General features: G+C 37.6%; 2 protein-coding genes across 4 annotated transcripts in view; one reads left to right on the top strand and one right to left on the bottom strand.

Moving 5' to 3' along the window:
• AGBL3 (ATP/GTP binding protein like 3) overlaps nt 1-2,093 on the top strand; it is a 105,101-nt gene extending 103,008 nt beyond the window's left edge. Inside the window, 2 exon segments of the mRNA XM_032642618.1 lie at nt 531-634; nt 636-2,093. Of these exon segments, the coding sequence (XP_032498509.1) occupies nt 531-634; nt 636-983 (452 nt within the window). The 3' untranslated portion in view covers nt 984-2,093.
• Nucleotides 1-25,959, bottom strand: part of CYREN (cell cycle regulator of NHEJ) — a 92,398-nt gene that overhangs the window by 46,146 nt on the left and 20,293 nt on the right. The gene's annotated exons all lie outside the window — the stretch shown is intronic.

Here is a 25,959-nt window from a genome sequence, read left to right as displayed (position 1 = left end):
CCTTATAATGGCCTGTGAGGCCTTATGTGAACTAAGTCCAAGTTACCTATCTGAGCTCATATTACCTTATGTCTTTCCCTTTGTTCATTCTGCTTTAGTCACTTGTCCCATCTTGGTGTTCCTTGAACACACTAACATGCTCCTAGCTCAGGGCCTTTGCACTTACTATTCCCCTTGCCTAGAACGCTCTTCCCTCTGATTGACTACTTGACTGCTTGTCTCGTTCCTTAACTCCTTTGACGTGGAAGCTTCACAGGGAGGCCTTCTCTGAACACCTTTTTAAGAACAGAAGTCAGCCCCTCCCCCAAGAATTCTCTATTCCCCTTCCCAGCTTTATTTTCTCCCGTAAATTTTTTATTATCTGACATAGATAGCTTATTTGTTTGCTTATTTTCTGCCTCATAATTAAAGTATAAGCTTCAGATGGATAAGAATTTCTAGATAGAATGCTTGGCAGATAATGCTCAATATGTAATTGCTTAATCAATTCAGTTTATATATCTATACATATTTTTATGGTTGCTCCCCAGATCTGCAGTACAACTTAAAAAGCAATATGAAAGAACGTCCATCTTTTCAAAGCAAGAAGCCTGGAGTAAACTGGACAGATGATGAAAAAAGAATCTACAGGGATAAAAAAAATAGCTGAAACTCAAGAAATACTGCAGTATTTGCTCCCCATCATGAAAAGCACTAAAAATGTGCAAACTACTCAGAGAAAACAGACACTCAATCCAAGAACCAACTTTCAAATCCAACATAAGTCAATACATTTTGTCATTCTTAGCTATTTAATACATATGCTCTTTTATAAGGAAACAAGGCTTATTAAATTCATCATCCTAAGAAACAAACATAGGCTTTTAAAAATACTGGCAGCTACACCATGTCTGACAAAGGGAGAAAGGCCCAACGCCTTAAGAAAACACTGGATATGTGAAGGAGTAGGTTGTCAGGCCTTATTTGATTGTTTGTTTACGTGAAACCGCTCATTAATTTGGATCTATGAATAAAGTACGCATTAATAAAGTATGACCACAGCCTGACTTGAAATTTCTTAGGTGTGTTTAAACCTTATAATCCTAGGGGGCAACCGGAATTAGAAATAATTAACCGGAGCTACTTCAGCTTATTGATATTCAGAGGAAAGCAGGAAGGATAAGACCAGATTTCTTTTCAAGATTATAAAAAAGAACCATCACTAAGGCCAAAAGGAAACTCATATAAATAAAAGTAAGACAATGACAAGCTGAAAACGATAAATACTAATATTATCAACAAATTTTGATGAAGTATTTCTATGTGCTACACACTATTCTGTGTTTACACACACAAACACATTTTACATTCTACACATAAGGAAACTGAAGTGCAAAAGGTTAAGCAATTTGTTCAGGGTCACACAGACAACAGGGAGCAATCGGATTCATAACTAGACATTTTGACTGCAGAGCCCTTCAGCAGTATGCTCTGACATTTCTCTTCATAATATAAATGAAAAACAGAGGACCAATATACTTAATATTCAAAGACTGCCTACAAATCAATGATAAAATTATGAATATTTTAATAGGAAAATGGGCAAAGGCTATGAACCAGAAATTCACAAAAGGAAAGAAGAAAAAAATGGCCAATGATCATTTTAAAATGTTCGATCTCACTTAAATCCAAGGAGTGAAAATTAAAACAATAATGAAATTCTCTTCATTTTTGTCTATCAATGGAAGAGTTCATTCACTGATTGTTGGAATATAAATGGATACAATTTCTGGAAGGCAATCCAACAATATATGAAAAGTCTGTAATATCTACATTCGTTTTGACTAAGAAATTCCACTTTTAGAAACTGATCCTAAGGAAAAAAACCTAGGAAAGGGCTCGAAGATTTCTGTAGTGATGTTCATTTCAGTATTGCTTATAAGAGCCAAAGAAAAAGAAAAATGAATCTAAATGTCCAACAACAGAAGATTGCTTAAATAAATTATAGTACATCCATAAAGTGAAAGATTATGTAACTATTAAATATATCAGTGTACATTTTAACATGAAATGATGTTCACAACATATAAGTGAATAAAAGCTGCAGACCAGTTTGATTTGGTATGGTTGCATTTATATATGATGTATATATATTTAATGTGTGCATACTGTACATACTCAAACACATATATACCTAGAAAAAACTTTGGAAGTACATATTCTCAAAGTGATGATCGTAACCATTGAAAGAGTATTGGCAGAGTATGATACTCTTCTTCCTGATTTTTTTCTACATTTTTATCCATGCCTATTTCTTTGCTGTATAATCATCAAAGTCAATAAAAACTACAAAAATAGGCAACTGGTGGCAGTTTCTAGTGGGATGGGGTAGCTATCATGCTGGAGAAGGCAGTGCCTGAAAGAAACTGAATGTAATAGGTCAGCTGATACGAGAGAAGCAAACAGTACAGGTAAACAAGGGATCAAGTATGATAATATCAGCAAAATCAAAAATCAGAAAATTAATAACAAAATACAATGGACCTAGGCAAAGAAACTGAGGAGTTGAGAATCTGGATATAAGCAAGGGGTCTGAGAGGTGACAATTCGGCCATCGCTTGATTTTTAGGCATTATCTTTACAAGAGATTCCTTATATACTTTGAACCTAGACATGTACTCATTGTGGTCTGGCCGGAACCTGAAGGTGTAAATAAATGGTAGTCTTTGTTAAGAACTCTTTGGTTACATGTAACAAAATAATTCAAGCTAGCTTAATCAAAAAGCATAACATAGGGTAAGGGGGAAGAATTGTAAGAAAATATAAGGCTATTCATGGAAATAAGGGAGAGAATGAGTTCAGGCACGATTCAGGAAAGGCCTGGAACTGGGAATGGAAAGCTATCCGTCTTCAGTCTCTGCTTTTCTCTCTCTGCAGAAAAGTCTTCACACCCCTGACTCACAAATTTGTACCCTACAGCAGTTTCACTTAAAAGACTCACTATCCGTCATTCCCAATTCTAAATTATAAGGAAGATAATCTGACTGGCAACTATTCCAGTGGGTAGAGGTCAAATAGTTTGCAAACATGGCTGACTGAAGCCCTTACCCTTGTGGATCTAGAGGCAGTTCCCAGGAGGGGAAAATTTTGCCTGGGCTGGACACTTTCCAGAAGTATCTAATATAGGTATAGGTGGAAATAAGAAAAATTAGGAAAGCCAAAAGCAAAACCATTCTTAACAGATGATCTCACTACATATTTAACATCATCAAAATTGATATTTTTTGCTCTTACAACTTATTTCTTTATGGCTGCCTTTTCTCTGTTTTCTATATCCTTTACCTGACTGGCTCAACACACTGACATACTATTACATGATTACAGGGTAGAGTAAGAATAAGCAAAGAAGGAAAAGATCACACCTTTGCTAAACCATTTTAGGCATCAATCCAAGTTTCGACTAAAGAAAGACTACTTAACTTATTGAAACAGCCTGCAGAATTATCATGCTTAAGGACATAAAATCTGAATATAATTATAAGACTGGAACTTAAACTGTTTTGTTCTTATGTGAAAATTAATAGGGTATATATATAGGTGGATTGCTAACCAATAGCATATTAGCAAAATGATTTACATCTCTTAAATGTATCTCTGATCAAACATTGGTCAGAGGTCAAACATGGAGGAATAAATCTCATGTTTGGTATTCCATCTGGGAATGATGAAAATTCTCGAGAATTTTCAAATTGGAGAGTTTTTTCACTTCCAGGAAGATGAAGTAAATGTATTTTCCCTATTCTTTCACTAAAAACAATTAAAGACCCTAGACATTACATATAAAACAAACATAAGATAACTCTGAAAGGTGGAGAAAAGAAGGTAGACTAGCTAGGGACCTCAAGAGCCAAAGAATGGTAACACAGTGGTGAGTGGCCTGGGTTTTCTTTTTGCCTTATATATCCAAGAACTGGAGCTGAAGAAGCCACCAACATAGAAAACACCAATGGACACAGACCAAGAAAAAAAGAAAGACAATAAAAGCCTGCATTATACCAAAAGACCTACCAGGAAAAGGATGACCTACCAAAATAGAAAACATTTAGATAAAAACTGCACTACTCTAGCCAAACACTACGGATAAACACTGGCTCCACTCCCACCCACATAAGCAGAAGTAGAGGGAGAGGTCTAGACTTCCACTCTTATAAGATTATAATGAGGCCTCTCAACCCCCCTTGTAGGTAGTGTCAAAGAAGGGCAAGTACCAAGTCAGGACTTTCATCCCCACTGGCCTGTAAAGACCCCCGCCCCAGGGTGTCATTGGACACCATGTGGGGAGCCTAGACTTCCACACCCACTGGACAAAAATGAGATGTCTTTCCCCCTCCCCACTATGGTGGTGTCAGAGTAGATCTAATGGCGAGTCAGAACTTTTACCAATGCGCAGCAGTGATGAGACCACCTCTACCACAGTATCAGTGGAGGCTACGTGGGGAAATGAAACTCCCACACCTGTCCAGCAGAAATGAGAAGCTCCTCCCCTCTGGTGTCAGTGGAGTCCAAGTGGGGAATCTGGGCTTCTGCTTCCATCTGTCAGTAATGAGGTCTCACCCCTGCTACAGCAGAGTTACAAAAAGCTAAAACAGAAGGTTTAAATAAGATCCAGAGTCTCATAACATAATATGAGAATGTCCATGTTTTAATCAGAAATAAATCATCATACCAAGAACCAAGAAGATTAAAATTGATTAGAGAAAATAATCAGTAAATGCAAACAATGAGATGACAGTGACGATAGAATTTTCTGAAAAAGATTTTTACAACAGTCATGATAAAAAATGCTTCAACAAACACAAACACACTTGAAACAAATGAAAGAAAATATAAAGCTTCAATGGGGAAAAAAAAAAGTGGGGGCGGGTAGACAGAGAAGGAAAGAAAGAAATAGAAGGTAATAGCCAAAGGGAAATTTTTGAATGGAAAAATACAATAACTGAAATTAAAAGCTCAGTGGCTGAACTCAACAGCACAATTGACGGGACAGAGGAAAGAATCTATGAACTGGAAGAGATAGAGCTACAGAAATAACCCAACCTGAACATCAGAGAGAAAACAGACTGGAAATAAAATGAACAGAGCCTCAGAGACCTGTGGGACTATAAAACAAGATCTAACATTCATATTATCAGAGTCCCAGGAAGAGAGAAGAAAAGAGCAAGGCTGAGAAGGTACTCAAAGGTACTCCAAATTTGGCAAGAGACATAAACCTACAGATCAAAAAGCTGAGCAAACCACTAACAGGATAAACCCAAAGAAATCCACGCCAAGATATACCAAATTAAAAAAATTTTTTTTTGGCTGTGTTGGTCTTTGTTGCTGCGCACATGCTTTCTCTAGTTGCAGCAAGCGGGGGCTACTCTTTGTTGCTGTGCATGGGCTTCTCGTTGCAGAGCACCGGCTCTAGGCATGCGGGCTTCAGTAGTTGCAGCACCTGGGCTCAGCAGTTGTGGCTCATGGGCTCTAAAGCGCAGGCTCAGCAGTTGTGGTGCATGGGTTTAGCTGCTCCGCGGCACATGGGATCTTCCCGGACCAGGGACTGAACCCATGTCCCCTGCATTGGCAGGCAAATCGTACCCACTGCACCACCAGGGAAGTCCAGATACACCAAAATTTAACTTCTGAAAACTAAAGAGAAAGAAAAACTCTTGGAGCAGCCAGAGAAAAATGACACCTTATTTATAGGGGAAAACAATCTGTCTCATCAAAAACTATGGAGGCTATGGAACTTCCCTGGTGGTCCAGTGGTTAAGACTCCACGCTCCCAATGCAAGGGGCCCAGGTTCAATCCCTGGTCAGGGAACTAGATCCCACATGCATGCCACAACTAAGAGTTCACATGCCGCAACTAAGAGTCTGCATGCTGCAATGAAGATCCTGCACGTGGCAACAAAGATCCCACGTGCCACAACTAAGACCTGACACAGCCAAGTACGTAAATAAATAAATATTTTTAAAAAACTATGGAGGCTAGAAGAAGTGGCACGATGTTTTCAATTACTGAAAGAAAGGAACTGTCAACCCATAATCCTACACCCAGCAAAAATAAAGGAGAACTCAAGAAACGCTGAGATGAAGGAAAACTAAGAGAATTTTTCACTAAAAGACCTACACTAAAAGAATGGCTAATGGAATTTTTCTCAACAGATAGAAAAGAATTAAAGGAGGAACATCAGGAAATAAATAACATACTGAGCAAATGTACAGGTAAATATAATGGGATTTCCTGCTCTTCTTCAGTTTTGTAAAATATTTTGATGGTTGAAGCAAAAATTATAACATTGATATGGTTCTAAATGTATGTAAAGGAAATATTTAAGACAAATATAAATATTAGAAGGTAAAGGGAGATAAAGGGAGGTAAGATATCTACACTCCACTCAAACTGGTAAAATTACACCATGAGATATAAGTTATCCATATGTAATGTAATATTTAGAGTAACCACTCAAAAACCTATTCAAAAAGATACACTCAAAAACACTATAGATAAATAAAAATGGAATTCCCCCTAATATTCACATTATTCACAGGAAGGCAGGAAAAAGAAAACAATGAGAAAAACCTGAGAACAAACAGAAACAAAACAAAAAGGCAGGCTTACGTCCTAAGATAACAATAACTACATTAAATGTAAATGGTCTAAATATAACAATTAAGAGACAAAGATTAGAAGAGTGAATTTAAAAATATTACCCAGTGATATGCAGTCCACAAGAAACTCATTTCAAATATGACAGTGTAGGCAGGCTGAAAGTATAAGGATAGAAGACAATATATCATGAAAACAATAAATGAAAGCAGGAGTGACTATGTTAATATAAGATGAAGTGGGTTTCAGAGCAAAGAAAATTACCAGAGACAGAGAGGGACATTATACAATGATAAAAAGGCCAACCAACTAAGAACACATAGTGATCTTATATGTGTATGCACAAAACTATAGAACTACAAAACATGTGAAGCAAAAACTGAAAGGAGAAATAGACAAATCCACAAATGATCAAGTCACTAGATGGAAATGGAATAAGGATGTAAAAGAATTCAACACCACTGACCAACAAAATCTAATTTGCGTTTATAGTGTACTCTACTCAGTAATAGATGAATATACATTATTTTCAAGTGTGCATGCGGCATATATCAAGATAGACTATATCCTGGCTGTAAAACAAGCCTCTACATATTTAAAAGAATTTAAATCATATAAATCATATTTTTTTACCACAATGGCATCAAACTAGAAATCAATGCATAAAGATAACAGACAAACTCATGAACACTTGAAAATTATACAACATGCTTATGAACAATTCATGAGTCAATTCATGAGTCTCAAAGGAAATAAAAACATACTGAAACGAATGAAAATGAAGACAATGTATCAAAATTTGTGGGATGCAGCTAAAGCAGGGCTGGGAAGGACATTTATAGAACTAAACACATACATTAAGAGGAAAAATCTCAAACGAATAAGCTCCAACTGTAAGAACCTATAAAAAGAAGAGCAAAATAAACCCAAAGCAAGTAAAAGGAAGGGAATAATAAAGAGATGAAATTCAAAACAGAAAAATGACACACACAGCATGTTCATGGACTAGAAAACCCAACTGAGTAAAGATGTCAGTTCTTCCCAAATTGATATACAAGTTTTATGTAATTCCTATCAAAATCCCAGCAAGATTTTTTGTAGATATAGAAAAGATTATCCTAAAATATATATACAAAGGCATTAAAATAGCAAAAACAATTTTGAAAAAGAAAGATAACATGGAAAGAATCAGTCTATCTGATTTAAAGACCTTTAATATAGCTACAATAATTAAGAGAATATAGTATGGGAAGAGGAACAGACATACACATCAATGGAACCAAATAAAGAACCAAGAAATAGACCCTATGCAAATATCCTTGACTAGTTTTGACAAAAAAGCAAAAGCAACTCAATGGAGCAGAAAAAGCCTGTTTAACCAATCTTGCTGCAGCAATTAAACATCCACAGGCCAAAAAAATGAACCTTGACCTAAACTCATACCTTAAACAAAAAAATAACTCAAAATAGACCATGGACTTAACTGCACAACATGAACCTATAAAACTTTTAGAAAAAAAGAAAATCTTCAGAATCTAGAGATGGACAAAAAGCATGATCCATAAAAGAAAACTTGATAAGTTGGAATTTATCAAAATAACAGCGTTTGCCCTTTGAAAGACCCTGTTAAGAGGAAAAAAAATAAGCTATAATATTGGAAAAAATTAAAAAACAGCCCTCAAACCTAAAATATTAGACTCATGCAAGCTACACAGGATGCTCCCACATAAAAACAGCCATTCAAGACCACAACAGATATTTGCTTCTTCTAAACTCACGGAGTCAGAGGACTGTAAGTAAAATGAAGAAGCAGAGGAACCACTCCCAATTAAAATATCAAGAGAATTTACCCTGAAAGAACAATGAAATAGATCTATCTAGTCTATTAGACTCTGAGTTCAAAAAGGAGATAATAAAAATACTGAAGGAATTAAGAAAGGCTATTGATAGAAATGCAGATTACTGTAAAAAGGAACTAGAAACTATAAAGAGAAACCAAGTAAAATTAGAAAATGCATTTGCCAAGACAAAAGCTGAGTTAAAGGCAATAAAATAGCAAACTGAATAATACAGAAGAAGGAATAATTGATCTACAAGATAGAATAATGGAAATCACTCAATCAAAACACCAGACAGAAAGACAAATTTAAAAAAAGCAGTATACGAGACCCATGGGATAATATAAAGTGTTCCAATATATGCATAATAGGGATGCCAAAAGGAGAAGAAAGAGAAAAGGGCATCAAAAATGTATGTGAAAAAAATTATGGCTGAACCTTCCTGAAATCTAGAGAAGGAAACAGATATCCAGGTACAGGAAGCACAGAGGGTCCCAAACAAGATGAACACAAACAGACCCACACCAAGACATAGCATAATTAAAATGGCAAAAGTTAAAAGATAAAGAAAAGATTCTAAAGACAGCAAAATAAAAAGAGTCAGTTACAAGGAATCTCCCATAAGACTATCAGCTGATTTCTCTGCAGATACTCTGTGGGTCAGAAGGGAGTGGCATGATATATTCGAAGTCCTGAAAGGGAAAACCCTATAACCTAGGATACTCTACCCAGCAAGATTATAATTTAGAATAGAAGGGATTAGGAATTTCTTAGACAGGAGGACCTTCAAGATGGTGGAGGAGTAAGACATGGAGATCACCTTCCTCCCCACAAATACATCAAAAATACATCTACATGTGGATCACCTCCTACAGAACACCTACTGAACACTGACAACAGACCTCAGACTTCCCAAAAGGCAAGAAACTCCCCACGTACCTGGGTAGGGCAAAAGAAAAAACAGGCAAAAGAAAAAACAGACAAAAGAATAGGGATGGGACCTGCACCTCTGGGAAGGAACTGTGAAGGAGGAAAAGTTTCCACACACTAGGAAACCCCTTCACAGGCGGAGCCTGCGGGTGGCGGAGGGGGGACGCTTCGGAGCCGTGGAGGAGAGCACAGCAACAGGGGTGCAGAGGGCAAAGCAGATTCCTGCACAGAAGATGGGTGCCGACCAGCACTCACGAGCCTGAGAGGCTTGTCTGCTCACCTGCCAGGGCGGGTGGGGCTGGGAGCTGAGGCTCGGGCTTGGGTCGGATCGCAGGGAGAGGACTGGGGTTGGCTGCGTGAACACAGCCTGAAGGGGGCTAGTGCACCACGGCTAGCCGGGAGGGAGTCCGGGGAAAAGTCTGGACCTGCCTAAGAGGCAAAAGACCATTGTTTCAGGGTGCACGAGGAGAGGGGATTCAGAGCACTGCCTAAAGGAGCTCCAGAGATGGGCGCGAGCCACGGCTATCAGCGCGGACCCCAGAGACGGGGATGAGATGCTAACGCTGCTGCTGCAGCCACCAAGAAGCCTGTGTGCAAGCACAGGCCACTATCCACACCTCTCCACCCAGGAGCCTGTGCAGCCCACCAGTGCCAGGGTCCCATGATCCAGGGACAACTTCCCCGGGAGAACACATGGCACGCCTCAGGCTGTTACAACAACATGCTGGCCTCTGCCACTGCAGGCTTGCCCGGCATTCCATACCCCTCCCTCCCCCAAGCCTGAGTGAGCCAAGGCCCCCTCATCAGCTGCTTCTTTAACCCCACCCTGTCTGAGTGGGAACAGACGCCCTCAGGCGACCTACACACAGAGGTGAGGCCAAATCCAAAGCTGAGCCCCTGGGAGCTGTGCGAACAAAGAAGAGAAAGGGAAACCTCTCCCAGCAGCCTCAGGAGCAGCGGATTCAATCTCCACAATCAACCTGATGTACCCTGCATCTGTGGAATACCTGAATAAACAACAAATCATCCCAAAATTCAGGCGGTAGACTTTGGGAGCAATGGTATTTTTTTTTCCTTTTTCTCCTTTTGTGAGTGTGTATATGTATGCTTCTTTGTGTGCTTTTGTCTGTATAGCTTTGCTTTTACCATTTGTCCTACGGTTCCGTCTGTGCGGTTTTTTGTTCTTTTTTTTTTTTTTTTGGTATAGTTTTTAGCACTTGTTATCATTGGTGGATTTGTTTTTTGGTTTGGTTGCTCTCTTCTTTCTTTTTTTTAATTACATTTTAATTTTTCTTATTTTTAATAACTTTTTTTGTTATTTTAATTATTTTATTTTTCCTCCCTCTCCCTCTCTTTCTTTCTTTCTCCCTTTTATTCTGAGCCGTGTGGATGACAGGGTCTTGGTGCTTCGGCCAGGCATCAGGCCTGTGCCTCTGAGGTGAGGGAACCGAGTTCAGGGCATTGGTCCACCACAGACGTCCCAGATCCACGTAATAGCAAACGGTGGAAACTCTCCCAGAGATATCCATCTCAACACTAAGACACAGCTACACTCAACGACCAGCCAGCTACAGTGCTGGACACCCCATGCCAAACAACTAGCAAGACAGGAACACAACCCCACGCATTAGCAGAGAGGCTGCCTAAAATCATACTAAGGTCACAGACACCCCAAAACACACCACTGGATGCGGACCTGTCCACCAGAAAGACAAGATCCAGACTAATCCACCACAACGCAGGCACCAGTCCCCTCCACCAGAAAACCTACACAAGCCACTGAACCAACCTTACCCACTGGGGGCAGAACCAAAAACAATGGGAACTACGAACCTGCAGCCTGCAAAGAGGAGTCCCCAAACACAGTACGTTAAGCAAAATGAGAAGACAGAGAAATACACAGCAGATGAAGGAGCAAGGTAAAAACCCACCAGACCAAACAAATGAAGAGGAAATAGGCAGTCTACCTAAAAAAGAATTCAGAATAAAGACAGTAAAGATGATCAAAAATCTTGGAAATAGAATGGAGAAACTACAAGAAATGTTTAACAAGGACCTAGAAGAACTAAAGAGCAAACAAACAATGATGAACAACACAATAAATGAAATTAAAAATTCTCTAGAAGGAATCAATATCAGAATAACTGAGGCAGAAGAACGGATAAGTGACCTAGAAGATAAAATAGTAGAAATAACTACCACAGAAGAGAACAAAGAAAAAAGAATGAAAAGAATTGAGGACAGTCTCACAGACCTCTGGGACAACATTAAAAACACCAACATTCAAATTATAGGGCAGGGCTTCCCTGGTGGTGCAGTGGTTGAGAATCTGCCTGCCAATGCAGGGAACACGGCTTCGAGCCCTGGTCTGGGAAGATCCCACATGCCACGGAGCAACTGGGCCCGTAAGCCACAGTTACTGAGCCTGCACGTCTGGAGCCTTGCTCCACAACAAGAGAGGCCGCGATAGTGAGAGGCCCGTGCACTGCGATGAAGATTGGCCCCCGCTTGCCGCAACTAGAGAAAGCCCTCACACAGAAACGAAGACCCAACACAGCCATAAATTTTTTTTAAAAAATTAAATAAATAAATTATAGGGGTCCCAGAAGAAGAAGAGAAAAAAACGGGGCTCAAAAAATATTTGAAGAGATTACAGTGGAAAACTCCCCTAATATGGGAAAGGAAACAGTCAATCAAGTCCAGGAAGTGCAGAGAGTCCAATACAGAATAAATCCAAAGAGAAACACGCCAAGACACATATTAATCAAATTATCAAAAATTAAATACAAAAAAAAATATTAAAAGCAGCAAGTGAAAAGCAACGAATAACATAAAAGGGAATCCCCATAAGGTTAACAACTGATCTTTCAGCAGACACTCTGCAAGACAGAAGGGACTAGCAGGACATATTTAAAGTGATGAAAGGGAAAAACCTACACCCAAGATTACTCTACCCAGCAAGGATCTCATTCAGATTCAATGGAGAAATTAAAACCTTTACAGACAAGCAAAAGCTAAGAGAATTCAGCACCACCAAACCAGCTTTACAACAAATGCTAAAGGAACTTCTCTAGGCAGGAAACACAAGAGAAGGAAAAGACCTACAAAAACAAACCCAAAACAATTAAGAAAATGGGAATAGAAATATACGTATCAATAATTACCAATAATTATATTGGTGATTATGTTAATTACAATTAATATATTTGGTAATTATACTAATTATTAATTAATTATATTACCAATTGATTGGTAATCAATAATTATCAATAATTGTATTGTAATTAAATACAACTGGATTAAATGCTCCAACCAAAAGACATAGACTGGCTGAATGGATACAAAAACAAGACCCATATATATGCTGCCTACAAGAGACCGACCTCAGACCTAGGGACACATACAGACCGAAAGTGAGGGGATGGAAAAAGATATTCCATGCAAATGGAAATCAAAAGAAAGCTGGAGTAGCAATTCTCATAGACAAAATTGACTTTACAACAAAGACTATTACAAGAGACAAAGAAGGACACTACATAATGATCAAGGGATCAATACAACAAGAAGATATAACAATTGTAAATATTTATGCAACCAACATAGGAGCACCTCAATACATAAGGCAAATGCTAACAACCATAAATGGGGAAATCGACAGTAACACAATCATAGCAGGGGACTTTAACACCCCACTTTCACCAATGGACAGAGCATCCAAAATGAAAATAAATAAGGAAACACAAGCTTTAAATGACATATTAAACAAGATGGACTTAACTGATATATAAAAGACATTCCATCCAAAAACAACAGAATACACATTCTTCTCAAGTGCTGATGGAACATTCTCCAGGACAGGTCATATCTTGGGTCACAAATCAAGCCTTGGTAAATTTAAGAAAACTGAAATAGTATCATGTATCCTTTCTGACCACAATGCTATGAGACTAGATATCAATTATAGGAAAAAAACTAAAAAATACAAACACATGGAGGCTAAAAAATACGCTACTAACTAACCAAGAGATCACTGAAGAAATCAAAAAATACCTAGAAACAAATGACAATGAAAATACAACCCAAAACCTATGGGATGCAGCAAAAGCAATTCTAAGAGGGAAGTTCATAGCAATACACTCCTACCTCAAGAAACAAGATCTCAAAAAAACAACCAACTTACACCTAAAACAATGAGAGAAAGAACAACCCCAAAGTTAGCAGAATGAAAGAAACTATAAAGATCAGATTAGAAATAAATGAAAAAGAAATGAAGGAAATGATAGCAAAGATCAATAAAACTAAAAGCTGGTTCTTTCAGAAGATAAACAAAATTGATAAACCATTAGCCAGACTCATCAAGAAAAAAAGGGAGAAGATTCAAATCACAGAATTAGAAATGAAAAAGGAGAAGTAACAACTGACACTGCAGAAATACAAAGAATCATGAGAGATTACTACAAGCAACTATATGCCAATAAAATGGACAACCTGGAAGAAATGGACAAATTCTTAGAAAAGCACCACCTTCCAAAACGGAACCAGGAAGAAACAGAAAATGTAAACACACCATTCACAAGCACTGAAATTGAGACTGTGATTAAAAATCTTCTAACAAACAAAAGCCCAGGACCAGATAGCTTCACAGGCAAATCCTATCAAACATTTAGAGAAGAGCTAACACCTATCCTTCTAAAACTCTTCCAAAATATAGAAGAGGGAGGAACACTCCCAAACTCATTCTACAAGGCCACCATCACCCTGATATGAAAACCAGACAAAGATGTCAGAAAGAAAACTACAGGCCAATATCACTGATGAACATAGATGCAAAAATCCTCCACAAAATACTAGCAAACAGAATCCAAGAGCACATTTAAAGGATCATACACCATGATCAAGTGGGGTTTATCCCAGGAATGCAAGTATTCTTCAATATATGCAAATCAGTCAATGTGATACACCATATCAACAAATGGAAGGATAAAAACCATAAGATAATCTCAACAGATGAAGAAAAATCTTTTGACAAAATTTAACAACTATTTATGATAAAAACCCTCCAGAAAGTAGGTACAGAGGGAACTTACCTCAATATAATAAAGGCCATATATGAAAAACCCACAGCCAACATCATTCTCAATGGTGAAAAACTGAAACCATTTCCACTAAGATCAGGAACAAGACAAAGTTGCCCACTCTCACCACTATTATTCAACATAGTTTTGGAAGTTTTAGCCACAGCAATCAGAGAAGAAAAAGAAATAAAAGGAATCCAAATCGGAAAAGAAGAAGTAAAACTGTCACTGTTTGCAGATGACATGATACTACACATAGAGAATCCTAAAGATGCTACCAGAAAACTACTAGAGCTAATCAATGAATTTTGTAAAGTAGCAGGGTACAAAATTAATGCACAGAAATCTCTTGCATTCCTATACACTAATGATGATATATCTGAAAGAGAAATTAGGGAAACCCTCATATTTACCACTGCAACAAAAAGAATAAAATACCTAGGAATAACCCTACCTAAGGAGACAAAAGATCTGTATGCAGAAAACTATAAGACACTGATGAAAGACATTAAAGATGACACAAACAGATGGAGAGATATACCATGTTCTTGGATTGGAAGAATCAACATTGTGAAAATGACTATACTACCCTAAGCAATCTACAGATTCATACAATCCCTATCAAACTACCAATGGCATTTTTCACAGAACTAGAACAAAAAATTGCACAATTTGTATGGAAACACAAAAGACCCCGAATAGCCAAAGCAATCTTGAGAAAGAAAAACGGAGCTGGAGGAATCAGGCTCCCTGACTTCAGACTATACTCCAAAGCTAAAGTAATCAAGACAGTATGGTACTGGCACAGAAACAGATATATAGATTAATGGAACTGGATAGAAAGCCCAGAGATAAACGCACACACATATGGTCACCTTATCTTTGATAAAGGAGGCAAGAATATACAATGGAGAAAAGACAGCCTCTTCTATAAGTGGTGCTAGGAAAACTGGACAGCTACATGTAAAAGAATGAATTTAGAACACTCCCTAACACCATACACAAAAATAAACTCCAAATGGATTAAAGACCTAAATGTAAGGCCAGACACTATCAAACTCTTAGAGGAAAACACAGGCAGAACACTCTATGACATAAATCACAGCAAGATCCTTTCTGACCCACCTCCTAGAGTAATGGAAATAAAAACAAACAAATGGGACCTAATGAACCATAAAAGCTTTTGCACAGCAAAGGAAAACATAAACAAGATGAAAAGACAACCCTCAGAATGGGAGAAAATATTTGCAAATGAAGCAACTGACAAGGATTAATCTCCAAAATTTACAAGCAGCTCATGCAGCTCAATATCAAAAAAGCAAACAACCCAATCCAAAAATGGACAGAAGACCTAAACAGACATTTCTCCGAAGAAGATATACAGATAGACAACAAACCCATGAAAGAATGCTCAACATCACTAATCATTAGAGAATTGCAAATCAAAACTACAATGAGGTATCACCTCACACCGGTCAGAATGGCCATCATCAAAAAATCTACAAACAATAAGTGCTGGAGAGGGTGTGGAGAAAAGGGAACCCTCTTGCACTGTTGGTGGGAATGTAAATTGATACAGCCACTACAGAGTACAGTATGGAGGTTCCTTGTAAAACTAAAAATAGAACTACCATAGCAATCCCAATACTGGGCACATACTCTGAGAAAACTGTAATTCAAAGAGTCATGTACCACAATATTCATGCAGCTCTATTTACAATAGCCAGGGCATGGAAGCAACCTAAGTGTCCATCGACAGATGAATGGATAAAAAAGATGTGGCACATAAATACAATGGAATATTACTCAGCCATAAAAAGAAACGAAATTGAGTTATTTGTAGTGAAGTGGATGGACCTAGAGTCTGTCATACAGAGTGAAGTAAGTCAGAAAGAGAAAAACAAATACCGTATGCTAACACATATATATGGAATCTAAAAAAAAAAAAGGTTCTGAAGAATCTAGGGGCAGGACAGGAATAAAGACGCAGACATAGAGAATGGACTTGACATGGGGAGGGGGAAGGGTAAGCTGGGATGAAGTGAGAGAGTGTGGCATTGACATATATAAATACCAAATGTAAAACAGCTAGCTAGTGGGAAGCAGCCTCATAGCACAGGGGGATCAGTTCAGTGCTTTGTAAACACCTAGAGGGGTGGGATAGGGATGGTGGGAGGGAGACACAAGAGGGAGGGGATATGGGGGTATATGTATACATGTAGCTGATTCACTTTGTTATAAGCAGAAATTAACACAACATTGTAAAGCAATTATACCAATAAAGATGTTAAAAGAAAGAAAGAAAGAAAGAAAAATTTAAAATCCAAAGGGGGGAAAAAATTTCTCAGACAGGCAAAAATTAGAATAATACTAAACCTATGCTAAAAGAAATATTGATAGATCTTCTCTAAATAGAAAAGAAGAATATACAGTAAAGAGATAAACACAACTGGAAAGTAAATCACTTAAATAAGCCAGTATACAGATTAAATAGAAAAAAAAATTTTTTAATTTGTATATGTGAAAGTGATTATAACTACAATGAATAGCAAAAGGATCAATATGAAGATGTAAAAGAGGACATCAAAATCATAGAATGTGGGGCAGAGAAGTAAGAAAATGTAGATTTTTTTTTGAGATTGTATTTGAGCCTATATGACTACCAGTCTAAAGCAAGTAGATATAGTAATGGGTTAACATTCTTGAAAATCAGGGTAACCACAAATCAAAAACATAAAATATATTCAAAAAACCAAAAAGAATAGAGCAAAAGCATATTATAAAAGAAAGTCATCAAACCCCAAAAGGAAAAAGAAAAAGAAAAGAATAAAGAAGAAATACAAAATCAACTGGAAAACAAGGTTTAAAATGGCAGTAAATTCATAACTATCAATAATTACCTTAGGGACTTCCCTGGTGGTCCAGTGGTAAAGAATCCGCCTTCCAATGCAGGGGACATGGGTTCGATCGCTAGTCAGAGAACTAAGATCCCACATGCCTCAGGGCAACTAAGCCCACACACCACAACTACTGAGCTCCTGGGCCTCAACTAGAGAGCCTGTGTGCCGCAAACTACAGAGCCCACGCACTCTCGAACCCGCACGCCACAACTACAGAGCCCACGCACCCTGGAGCCTGCACGCCATAACTAGAGAGAGAAAACCTGCACGCCACAACTAGAGAGAAGCCTGCGTGCCACAACGAAAGATCCCACATGCCTCAACGAAGATCCCGCATGCCACCAAAAATAAATAAATAAATAATAGAAAATCTTTTTTAAAAGTTAGCTTAAATGTCAATAGACTAAATGCTCCAATCAAAAGACACAGAGTGGCAGACTGAATAATAAAACATAACCTATAATATGCTGCCTACAAAAGACTCACTTTAGGGTGAAAGACACACACAGATTAAAGTGAGGTGACGGAAAAGGAAATTTCATGTAAATGGAAATGACAAGAAAACAATGGTAATACTCATATCAGACAAAATAGACTTTAAAACAAAGGCTATAAAGAAAGGCAATAAAGGACATTATATAATGATAAAGGGATCAATACAAGAAGAGGATATTGCACTCTTTAACATACATGCACCCAACATAGGAGCACTTAAATACATAAAACAAATACTAACAGACATAAAGTAGGAAATTGACAGGGATACAACAATAGTAGGATACTTTAATACCCCACTGTCATCAATGGACATATCTTCCAAACATCAAACCAATAAGGCAACAGAGATCCTAAATGATACAATAGAACAGTTAGACATAATTGATATTTTCAGGACATTACATCCAAAAAAAAAAAAAACACACACAGAATGTGTACATTCTTCTCAAGTGCACGTGGAACATTCTCCAGGACTGACCACATACTAGGATACAAAACAAGCCTCAACAAATTTAAGAGGATAGAAATTATTTCAAGCATCTTTTCTGACCACAATGGTATGAAACTAGAAATCAACCACAAAAAGAAATGAGAAAGAACAATTACATGGAAACTAGACAACATGCTACAAAAAAAAACAATGGGTCAACAATGAAATCAAATAGGAATTTTTAAAATACCTTGAGACAAATGACAATGAAAACACAACAATACGAAATCTATGGGATGCAGCAAAAGCAGTCTTTAGAGGGAAGTTCATTGCAATGTAGGCCTTCCTCCGAAAACAAGAAAAATCAGGAAAAATGAACAAATAAACACCTATCCTATTACCTAAAAGAATTAGAAAAAAGAGGAACAAACAAAACCTAAAAGTCAGCAGAAGAAAGAGAATAATAAAGACCAGAGAGGAAATAAATAAAATAGAAACAAAAAAGAAAAAAAAATCAATAAAACCAAGAGTTGGTTATTTGAAAAGGTAAACAAAATTGACAAACCTCTGGCCATGCTCACCAAGAAGAAAAGAGAGAGGACCCAAATAAACAAAATAAGAAATGAAAGAGGAGAAATAACAACTGATACCACAGAAATACAAAGAAACCATAAATGAATACTATAAACAATTGTATGCCAACAAATTGGACAACCTAGAAAAAAATGGACAAGTCCATAGAAACATACAGCCCACCACAACTGAATCAAGAAGAAATAGATGGGAATTCCCTGGTGGTCCAGTGGTTAGAACTTGGTGCTATCACTCCGACATGTGGGCCCAAGTTTGATCCCTGGTTGGGGAACTAAGATCCCACAAGCTGCACAGTGTGGCCAAAAAAAAAAAAAAGGAAGAAGAAGAAGAAACCAAACGTCCAGGACCAGATGGCTTCAGAGGGGAATTCTACCAAATGTACGAAGAAGAACTTACATTGATCCTTCTCAAACTCTTCCAAAAGATCAAAGAGGATGGAAAAGTTCCAAAGTCATTCTATGAAGCCACCATCACCCTGATACCAAAACCAGACAAAGACACTACTGAAAAAGAACATTATAGGACAATATCTTTGATGAATATAGATGCAAAAATCCTCAACGAAATATCAGCAAACAAATCCAAAAACACATAAAAAATGTCATACACCATAATCAAGCTACATTCATCCCAGGGTCACAAGGAGGGTTCAACATATACAAATCAATCGATGTGATACATGACATCAACGAAAGAAAAGACAAAAAACACATGATCATCTCAATAGATGCAGAAAAATCATTTGATAAAATTCAACATCCATTCATGATAGAAACTCTCACCAAAGTGGTACAAAGTGAACATATCTCAACATAATAAAAGCTATTTATGATAAACCCATGCCAATATAATACTCAACTGTGAAAAGCTGAAAGCCTTCCTGCTAAAATCTGAAACAAGACAAGGATGCCCACTCTCACCACTTCTATTCAACATAATAGTGGAAGTCCTAGTCACAGCAATCAGACAAGAAATAAAAGATATTCAAATTGGAAAGGAAGAGGTAAAATTGTCATTATATGCAAGATGACATGGTACTATATATAGAAAACCCTAAAGACTCCACACAAAAACTATTAGAACTGATAAACAAATTCAACAAGGTAGCAGGATACAAGATTAACATACAGAAATCGGTTGCATTTCTTTACACTAACAATGAAGTATCAGAAGTAAAAAAAAAATCCCATTTAGAATCACATCAAAAAAAAAAAAAAAGAAAATACATAGGAATAAACCTGACCAAGAAGGTGAAAGACCTATACACTGAGAACTATAAAACATAGATAAAGGAAACTGAAGATGATTCAAAGCAATGGAAAAATATTCCATGCTCTTGGAGTGGAAGAATTCATATTGTTAAAATGGCCATACTACCCAAAGCAATTTACAGATTTAATGTGATGTCTATCAAATTACTCATGATATTTTTGACAAAACTAGGACAAATAATCCTAAAATTTATATTGGAACCATAAAAGACCCAGACTTGCCAAAGCAATCCTGTGGATAAAGAACAAAGCTGGAGGTACTGCCTTCCCAGACTTCAGACAATACTACAAAGCTACAGTTATCAAAACAGTATGGTATTGGCACAAAAACATACATATGAATCAATAGAAAAGAGAGCCCAGAAAAAATCTATACATCTAGGGTCAATTAATCTTCAACAAAGGAGGCAAAAATATACAATGGAGAAAAGACAGTCTCTTTAGCAAGTGGTGTTGGGAAAGCTGGAGAGCGGAATGTAAATCAATGAAGTTAGAACACTCCCTCATACCCTACACAAAAATAAACTCAAAATGGCTTAAAGACTTAAATATAAGACAATGACACCATAAAACTACTAGAAGAGAACATAGGCAAAACATTCTCTGACATAAAATTGTAGCAATGTTTTCTTAGGTCAGTCTCCCAAGGCAATAGAAATAAAAGCAAAAATAAACAATGGGACTTAAATTTATCAGCTTTTGTACAGCAAAGGAAACCATGAACAAAAAGACAACATGCAAACTGGGAGAAAATATTTGCAAATGATGCAACCAACAAGGGCTTAATTTCCAAAATATACAAACATCTCATACAGCTCAATATCAAAAAAACAACCAAATCAAAAAATGTGCAGAAAACCTTAATAGACATTTCTCCAAAGAAAACATACAGATGGCCAATAGGCACATGAAAAGATGGTCAACTATGCTATTAGAGAAATGCAAATCAAAAGCACAATGAGGTATTACCTCACACCAGTTAGAATGGCCATCATTTAAAAGTCTACAAATAATAAAACATAGATGAACAATACAATAACTGAAATTAAAAATAGACTAGAAGGAAGCAATAGCAGAATAACTGAGGCAGAAGAACAGATAAATGACCTAGAAGACAGAATGGTAGAAATCTCTGCCATGGAACAGAATAAAGAAAAAAGAACAAAAGGAAATGAGGACAGCCTCAAAGACCTCTGGGACAACATTAAATGCACCAACATTTGAATTATAGGGGTCCCAGAAGAAGAATAAAAAGAGAAAGGCCTGAGAAAATATTTGATGAAATTATAGTCAAAAACCTCCCTAACACGGGAAAGGAAATAGTCACCCAAGTCCAGGAAGCGCAGAGAGTCCCACACAATATAAACCCAAGGAGGAACACACCGAGACACATACTAATCAAAAAAGCCTACAAATAATAAATGCTGGAGAAGGTGTGGAGAAAACAGGAACCCACCTACACTGTTGGTGGGAATGTAAATTGGTGCAGCCACAATGGAAAACAGTATGGAGGTTCCTTAAAAAACTAAAAATTGAGTTGCCATATGATCCAGCAATCTCATTCCTGGGCATATATCCAGAGAAAACTCTAATTTGAAAAGATACATGCACCCCAATATTCAGAGCAACACTATTTAAAACAGCCAAGACATGGAAGAAACCCAATGTCCATCAATAGATGAATGGATAAAGGAGATGTGGTACATATATACAATGGAATATTACTCAGCCATAAAAATCATGAAATAATGCCATTTGCAGCAACATGGATGGACCTAGAGATTATCATACTAAGTGAAGTCAGGAAGAGTAAGACAAATACCATATGATATCACTTATATGTGGAATCTAAAATGATACAAATGAACTTATTTACGAAAGAGAACTAGACTCACAGACACAGAAAACAAACTTATGGTTGCCAAAGTGGAAAGGGAGTGGGGGAGAGATAAATCAGGAGTTTGAGATTAGCAGATACAAACTACTATATATAAAATAAATAAACAGTAAGGTCCTACTGTATAGCACAAGGAACTATATTCAATATTCTGTAACAAACCATAATAAAAAAGAATATTAAAACAATATGTATATATGTATAACTGAATCACTTTCTGTGCACCAGAAACTAGCACACTGTAAATCAACTATACTTCAATTTAAAAAATTAAAATTAAAAAAATAATATAAAACAGACAAGTAGGAAAAAAAACTCAACAATAAGATTAGAAAATGGGCAAAAGACATGAATTGATATTTCACCATACAGAATATACAGATGGCACATAAGCCATGAAAAGATGTTCCACATCATTAGCCATTAGGGAAATGCAATTAAAACCACAATGAGATATCACCACACACGTATCAGAATGGCTATAATAAAAAATAGTGAGAACACCAAATGCTGACGAGGATGCAAAGAAACTGGGTTACTCATATACTGCTGGTAGGAATTTAAAATGGTACAGTCACTCTGGAAAATAGCTTGGCAGTTTCTTTAAAACCAAATATATAACAACTATATGACCCAGCAATTGCTCTCCTGAGCCTTAATCCCAGAGGAATGAAGACTTATGTTCACAAACCTATACACAAATGTTTATAGCAGCTCTATTTGTAACAGCGATAAAATGGCAACAATCCGCATGTCCTTCAATGGATGAATCATTAAACAAACTGGTACATCCATGCCATGAACTACTACTCAGCAATAATGAGGAATGGACTACTGATACACAAAACAACCTGGATGAGTCTCCAGAGAGTTATGCTGGGTGAAAAAAGCCAGTTGCAAAAGGTTACATATGGTAACCACATTCTCAAAATAACAAAATTATGTAATTTGGACAACAGACTGATTGGCAGGAATTAAGGAGGGGATGAGGAAGGAGGAAAGTAGGTATGACAGTAAAAGGGAAACATGAGGGAACTGTTCTATATCTTGACTATATCTATGGCAATATCCTGATTGTGTTACTGTTTCTTATTTTGTAATTTTCTGAAATTTGTCATTTCGGATTTGTTCATGATACTCTTTGCTATCTAAATGTCTTTAGATTATATGAGGTTAAAACTTTTCCCTTTAAAAAACAACAAAGGGGCACAAATCCAGTTCTAGAACTGCAACCTGAGAAAATCCTCCATCCACTCCCCAGTGAGAATACCAAAACTGGTTTTTAAACAAAAATTAAGTCTTTAGAAATTGTCCTAAGGGTACACAACAAGTGAAGAAACATTTATTCAAGAAAATCTACCAAATCTCAGTAAGAGCAGTGAGAGTTTGTGGCACTTAAGCCACAACCCATTTCTCCCTTCACCCCAGTTCAGCATGAGGGAAACTCCACTCTCGCAAGTGCGTGACCAAGGACACAGGAATAGCACTCCCACAGCTCCCAGTCAAGGGCTATGGTCTCTCCCCAGGCAAGGCAGGCCTGCTAGCATTTCTCATGCTCCTACCTTTATTTCAGAGGCTAAATTCCAGGAAAGTACAACCAAGAGGTCAGAGCCTCCTGTCCTCCACCCAACCAGAGGGCTGGGTGGAGGACAAGACAAAGGCTCTTCCCCAAATTCAGCAGGCCAAGAAGCTGGAGTCCCAGTCACCTTTGCCCAAGCTTGTTCATAGGGTGGAGGTTCCATGCAGGGTAAATAGACCAGCGGCTACCGCCCCACCCAGCACCACACTCAAAAAGCAGAGGTGTCGCTCTAGAAGTGGATCGCTGCCTCCACCCCCAGCTCCACAGCTGTGGCTCAGATAGTTTGCCCCAGGAGGAGAGGCATTCCATAAGAACTAAGGGCTCTGAAGTTCTCCCTACCTATACTGATTTGTTTGGAACAGAATGTGGAGAAGTTCAAGCCTAAGGGTGCTGTCAAAAACAACAGAGATTTGGGGGGTTAGCAATTAAGAGGAGGCTAGTAGCTTGATAAGAGCGACAAACTCTACTAGAGGACCACTATGTTGTCAGAGGGAACCAGTGAAAGAGACAGCTAAAAAGAGTCCTCCAAGGGTTTAAAAAAAAAAAATTAGACTTTCAGTAAAAAATGGCAAACTGGACACACATTTAGACACATATTTATCCTTTTTTTTTTAATCCTTTTGAGAAGGACACACATGCTCCTTCTCAAAAACCTACTAAAATAACAATTTTATATTTTAAGACAAAGCTACAAGGATGAGACTCGGAGAAGAGGCCATTTTGGAAGCTAGAAAGCAGAATGGCTCTAAACTACTCAACTTCTAGTGAAAGCTAGATGGAATGAAACAAGACTTTCAAAATTATAAAGGCAAATTATTTTTAACCTAAAATTCTATACTCTTCTAGCTTTTATCAAATTTAAGAATAGAATAAAGAATAGATCAAGAGGGCTTCCCTGGTGGTGCAGTGGTTGAGAGTCCGCCTGCCAATGCAGGGGACGCGGGTTCGTGCTCCGGTCCGGGAGGATCCCACATGCCGCGGAGCGGCTGGGCCCGTGAGCCATGGCCGCTGAGCCTGCGCGTCCGGAGCCTGTGCTCCGCAACGGGAGAGGCCACAGCAGTGAGAGGCCCGCGTACCGCAAAAAAAAAAAAAAAAGAATAGATCAAGAAAAGCTTCTGACACAGGAAATATGAGATCCAACATTGGACAGAGGCAATGAGAACCCCAGGATGGTGGTAGTGAAATGAAATACCAGGATGACAGCTGTGTTATCAGCCCAGACTTGTTGGGAAGGCTCCAGGGGAGACTATCTTGGGAAGAGATCAAGTACCATGCCTACAAATTCCTTGAAAAAAGATATTATGAAGATTTAAAGGTTGGGTTAGTGTTAAGTACACAGAAAACCACGCAAACAAACAAAAAGTTAAGGCGAGTATCATCTCCAGAAAAAGACAAAAAATTATGCAGGAAAGGAAAAGAAATCATCATTTTCTGTGTGGCTCAGCTACTATATATGGTATTTACACAGTTATAATATTGTAGACACTGAGTACCAATTTAAACAAAATAATAACCAATGTGGAAGAGGGAATTAGGACTTGTGGAACATGGGTCAGGAAGAAGAAAGCTACATCTTCAACTTCTATAGTTGAGAGTCAAAAGATTATGCCAGAAACTGAAAAATCAAGAAGTACCATTATCAGCATGTTACTTACAGAGCAGAGGTAAACACCTAAAGAATCAGGTAAAACAGATGAGGTGCTTACCCTGGAGAAAAAGAAGGTGCTAGTGCAGGACTACTGTTTTCTATAACAAACTTTGACGAATTCTTGACTCTTTAAAAACTATGTGCATTCTAACTTGAAATAAAATTCTTAAATGTATACTTCTCTCTCTTCTATATTGTGTCACTTCATTCACCAGTGTTCGGGTTTCAGCGTGACTAGTTTATACCAGTACCAAAAAATTAATTTTATCTCTGCCTTGAAGGCATTATTATGAAGGCTAGACAAGATATTCAGAAATTCTGCTTTTAATAACAGCTACCATTACTGTGTGCCCAGTACTGTACTAAGAACCTTACATTATCTCCAATTTCCACAACAGCCATGCAAAGTAGGTATTGTTTCCATTTTACACATGAGACCCTGATGCTCAGAGAGGTTAAATAATTTACTAATCTGTAGCAGAGCTCCTTAATCCCAGAGTTTCTGTTCTTCCTTCCTATTAGATCACATCACCTACATCACCTCTTTCTAGGGTTTGAGTTTAAAAGAACTACAAAGGGGAAAAAATGTAGCAGTTCAAAGAACTCCTTTGACGGAAGGCCAGGGAGGGGAAGAGGAACCCTGAAGGATTCAGCAATATTACTAGGTA

This window comes from Phocoena sinus, chromosome 9 (genome assembly GCF_008692025.1).
Source record: "Phocoena sinus isolate mPhoSin1 chromosome 9, mPhoSin1.pri, whole genome shotgun sequence".
NCBI classification, from domain to species: Eukaryota; Metazoa; Chordata; class Mammalia; order Artiodactyla; family Phocoenidae; genus Phocoena; species Phocoena sinus.
The sequence above is the reverse complement of the archived record's forward strand: the minus strand, read 5'-3'. Positions and strand labels throughout refer to the sequence as shown.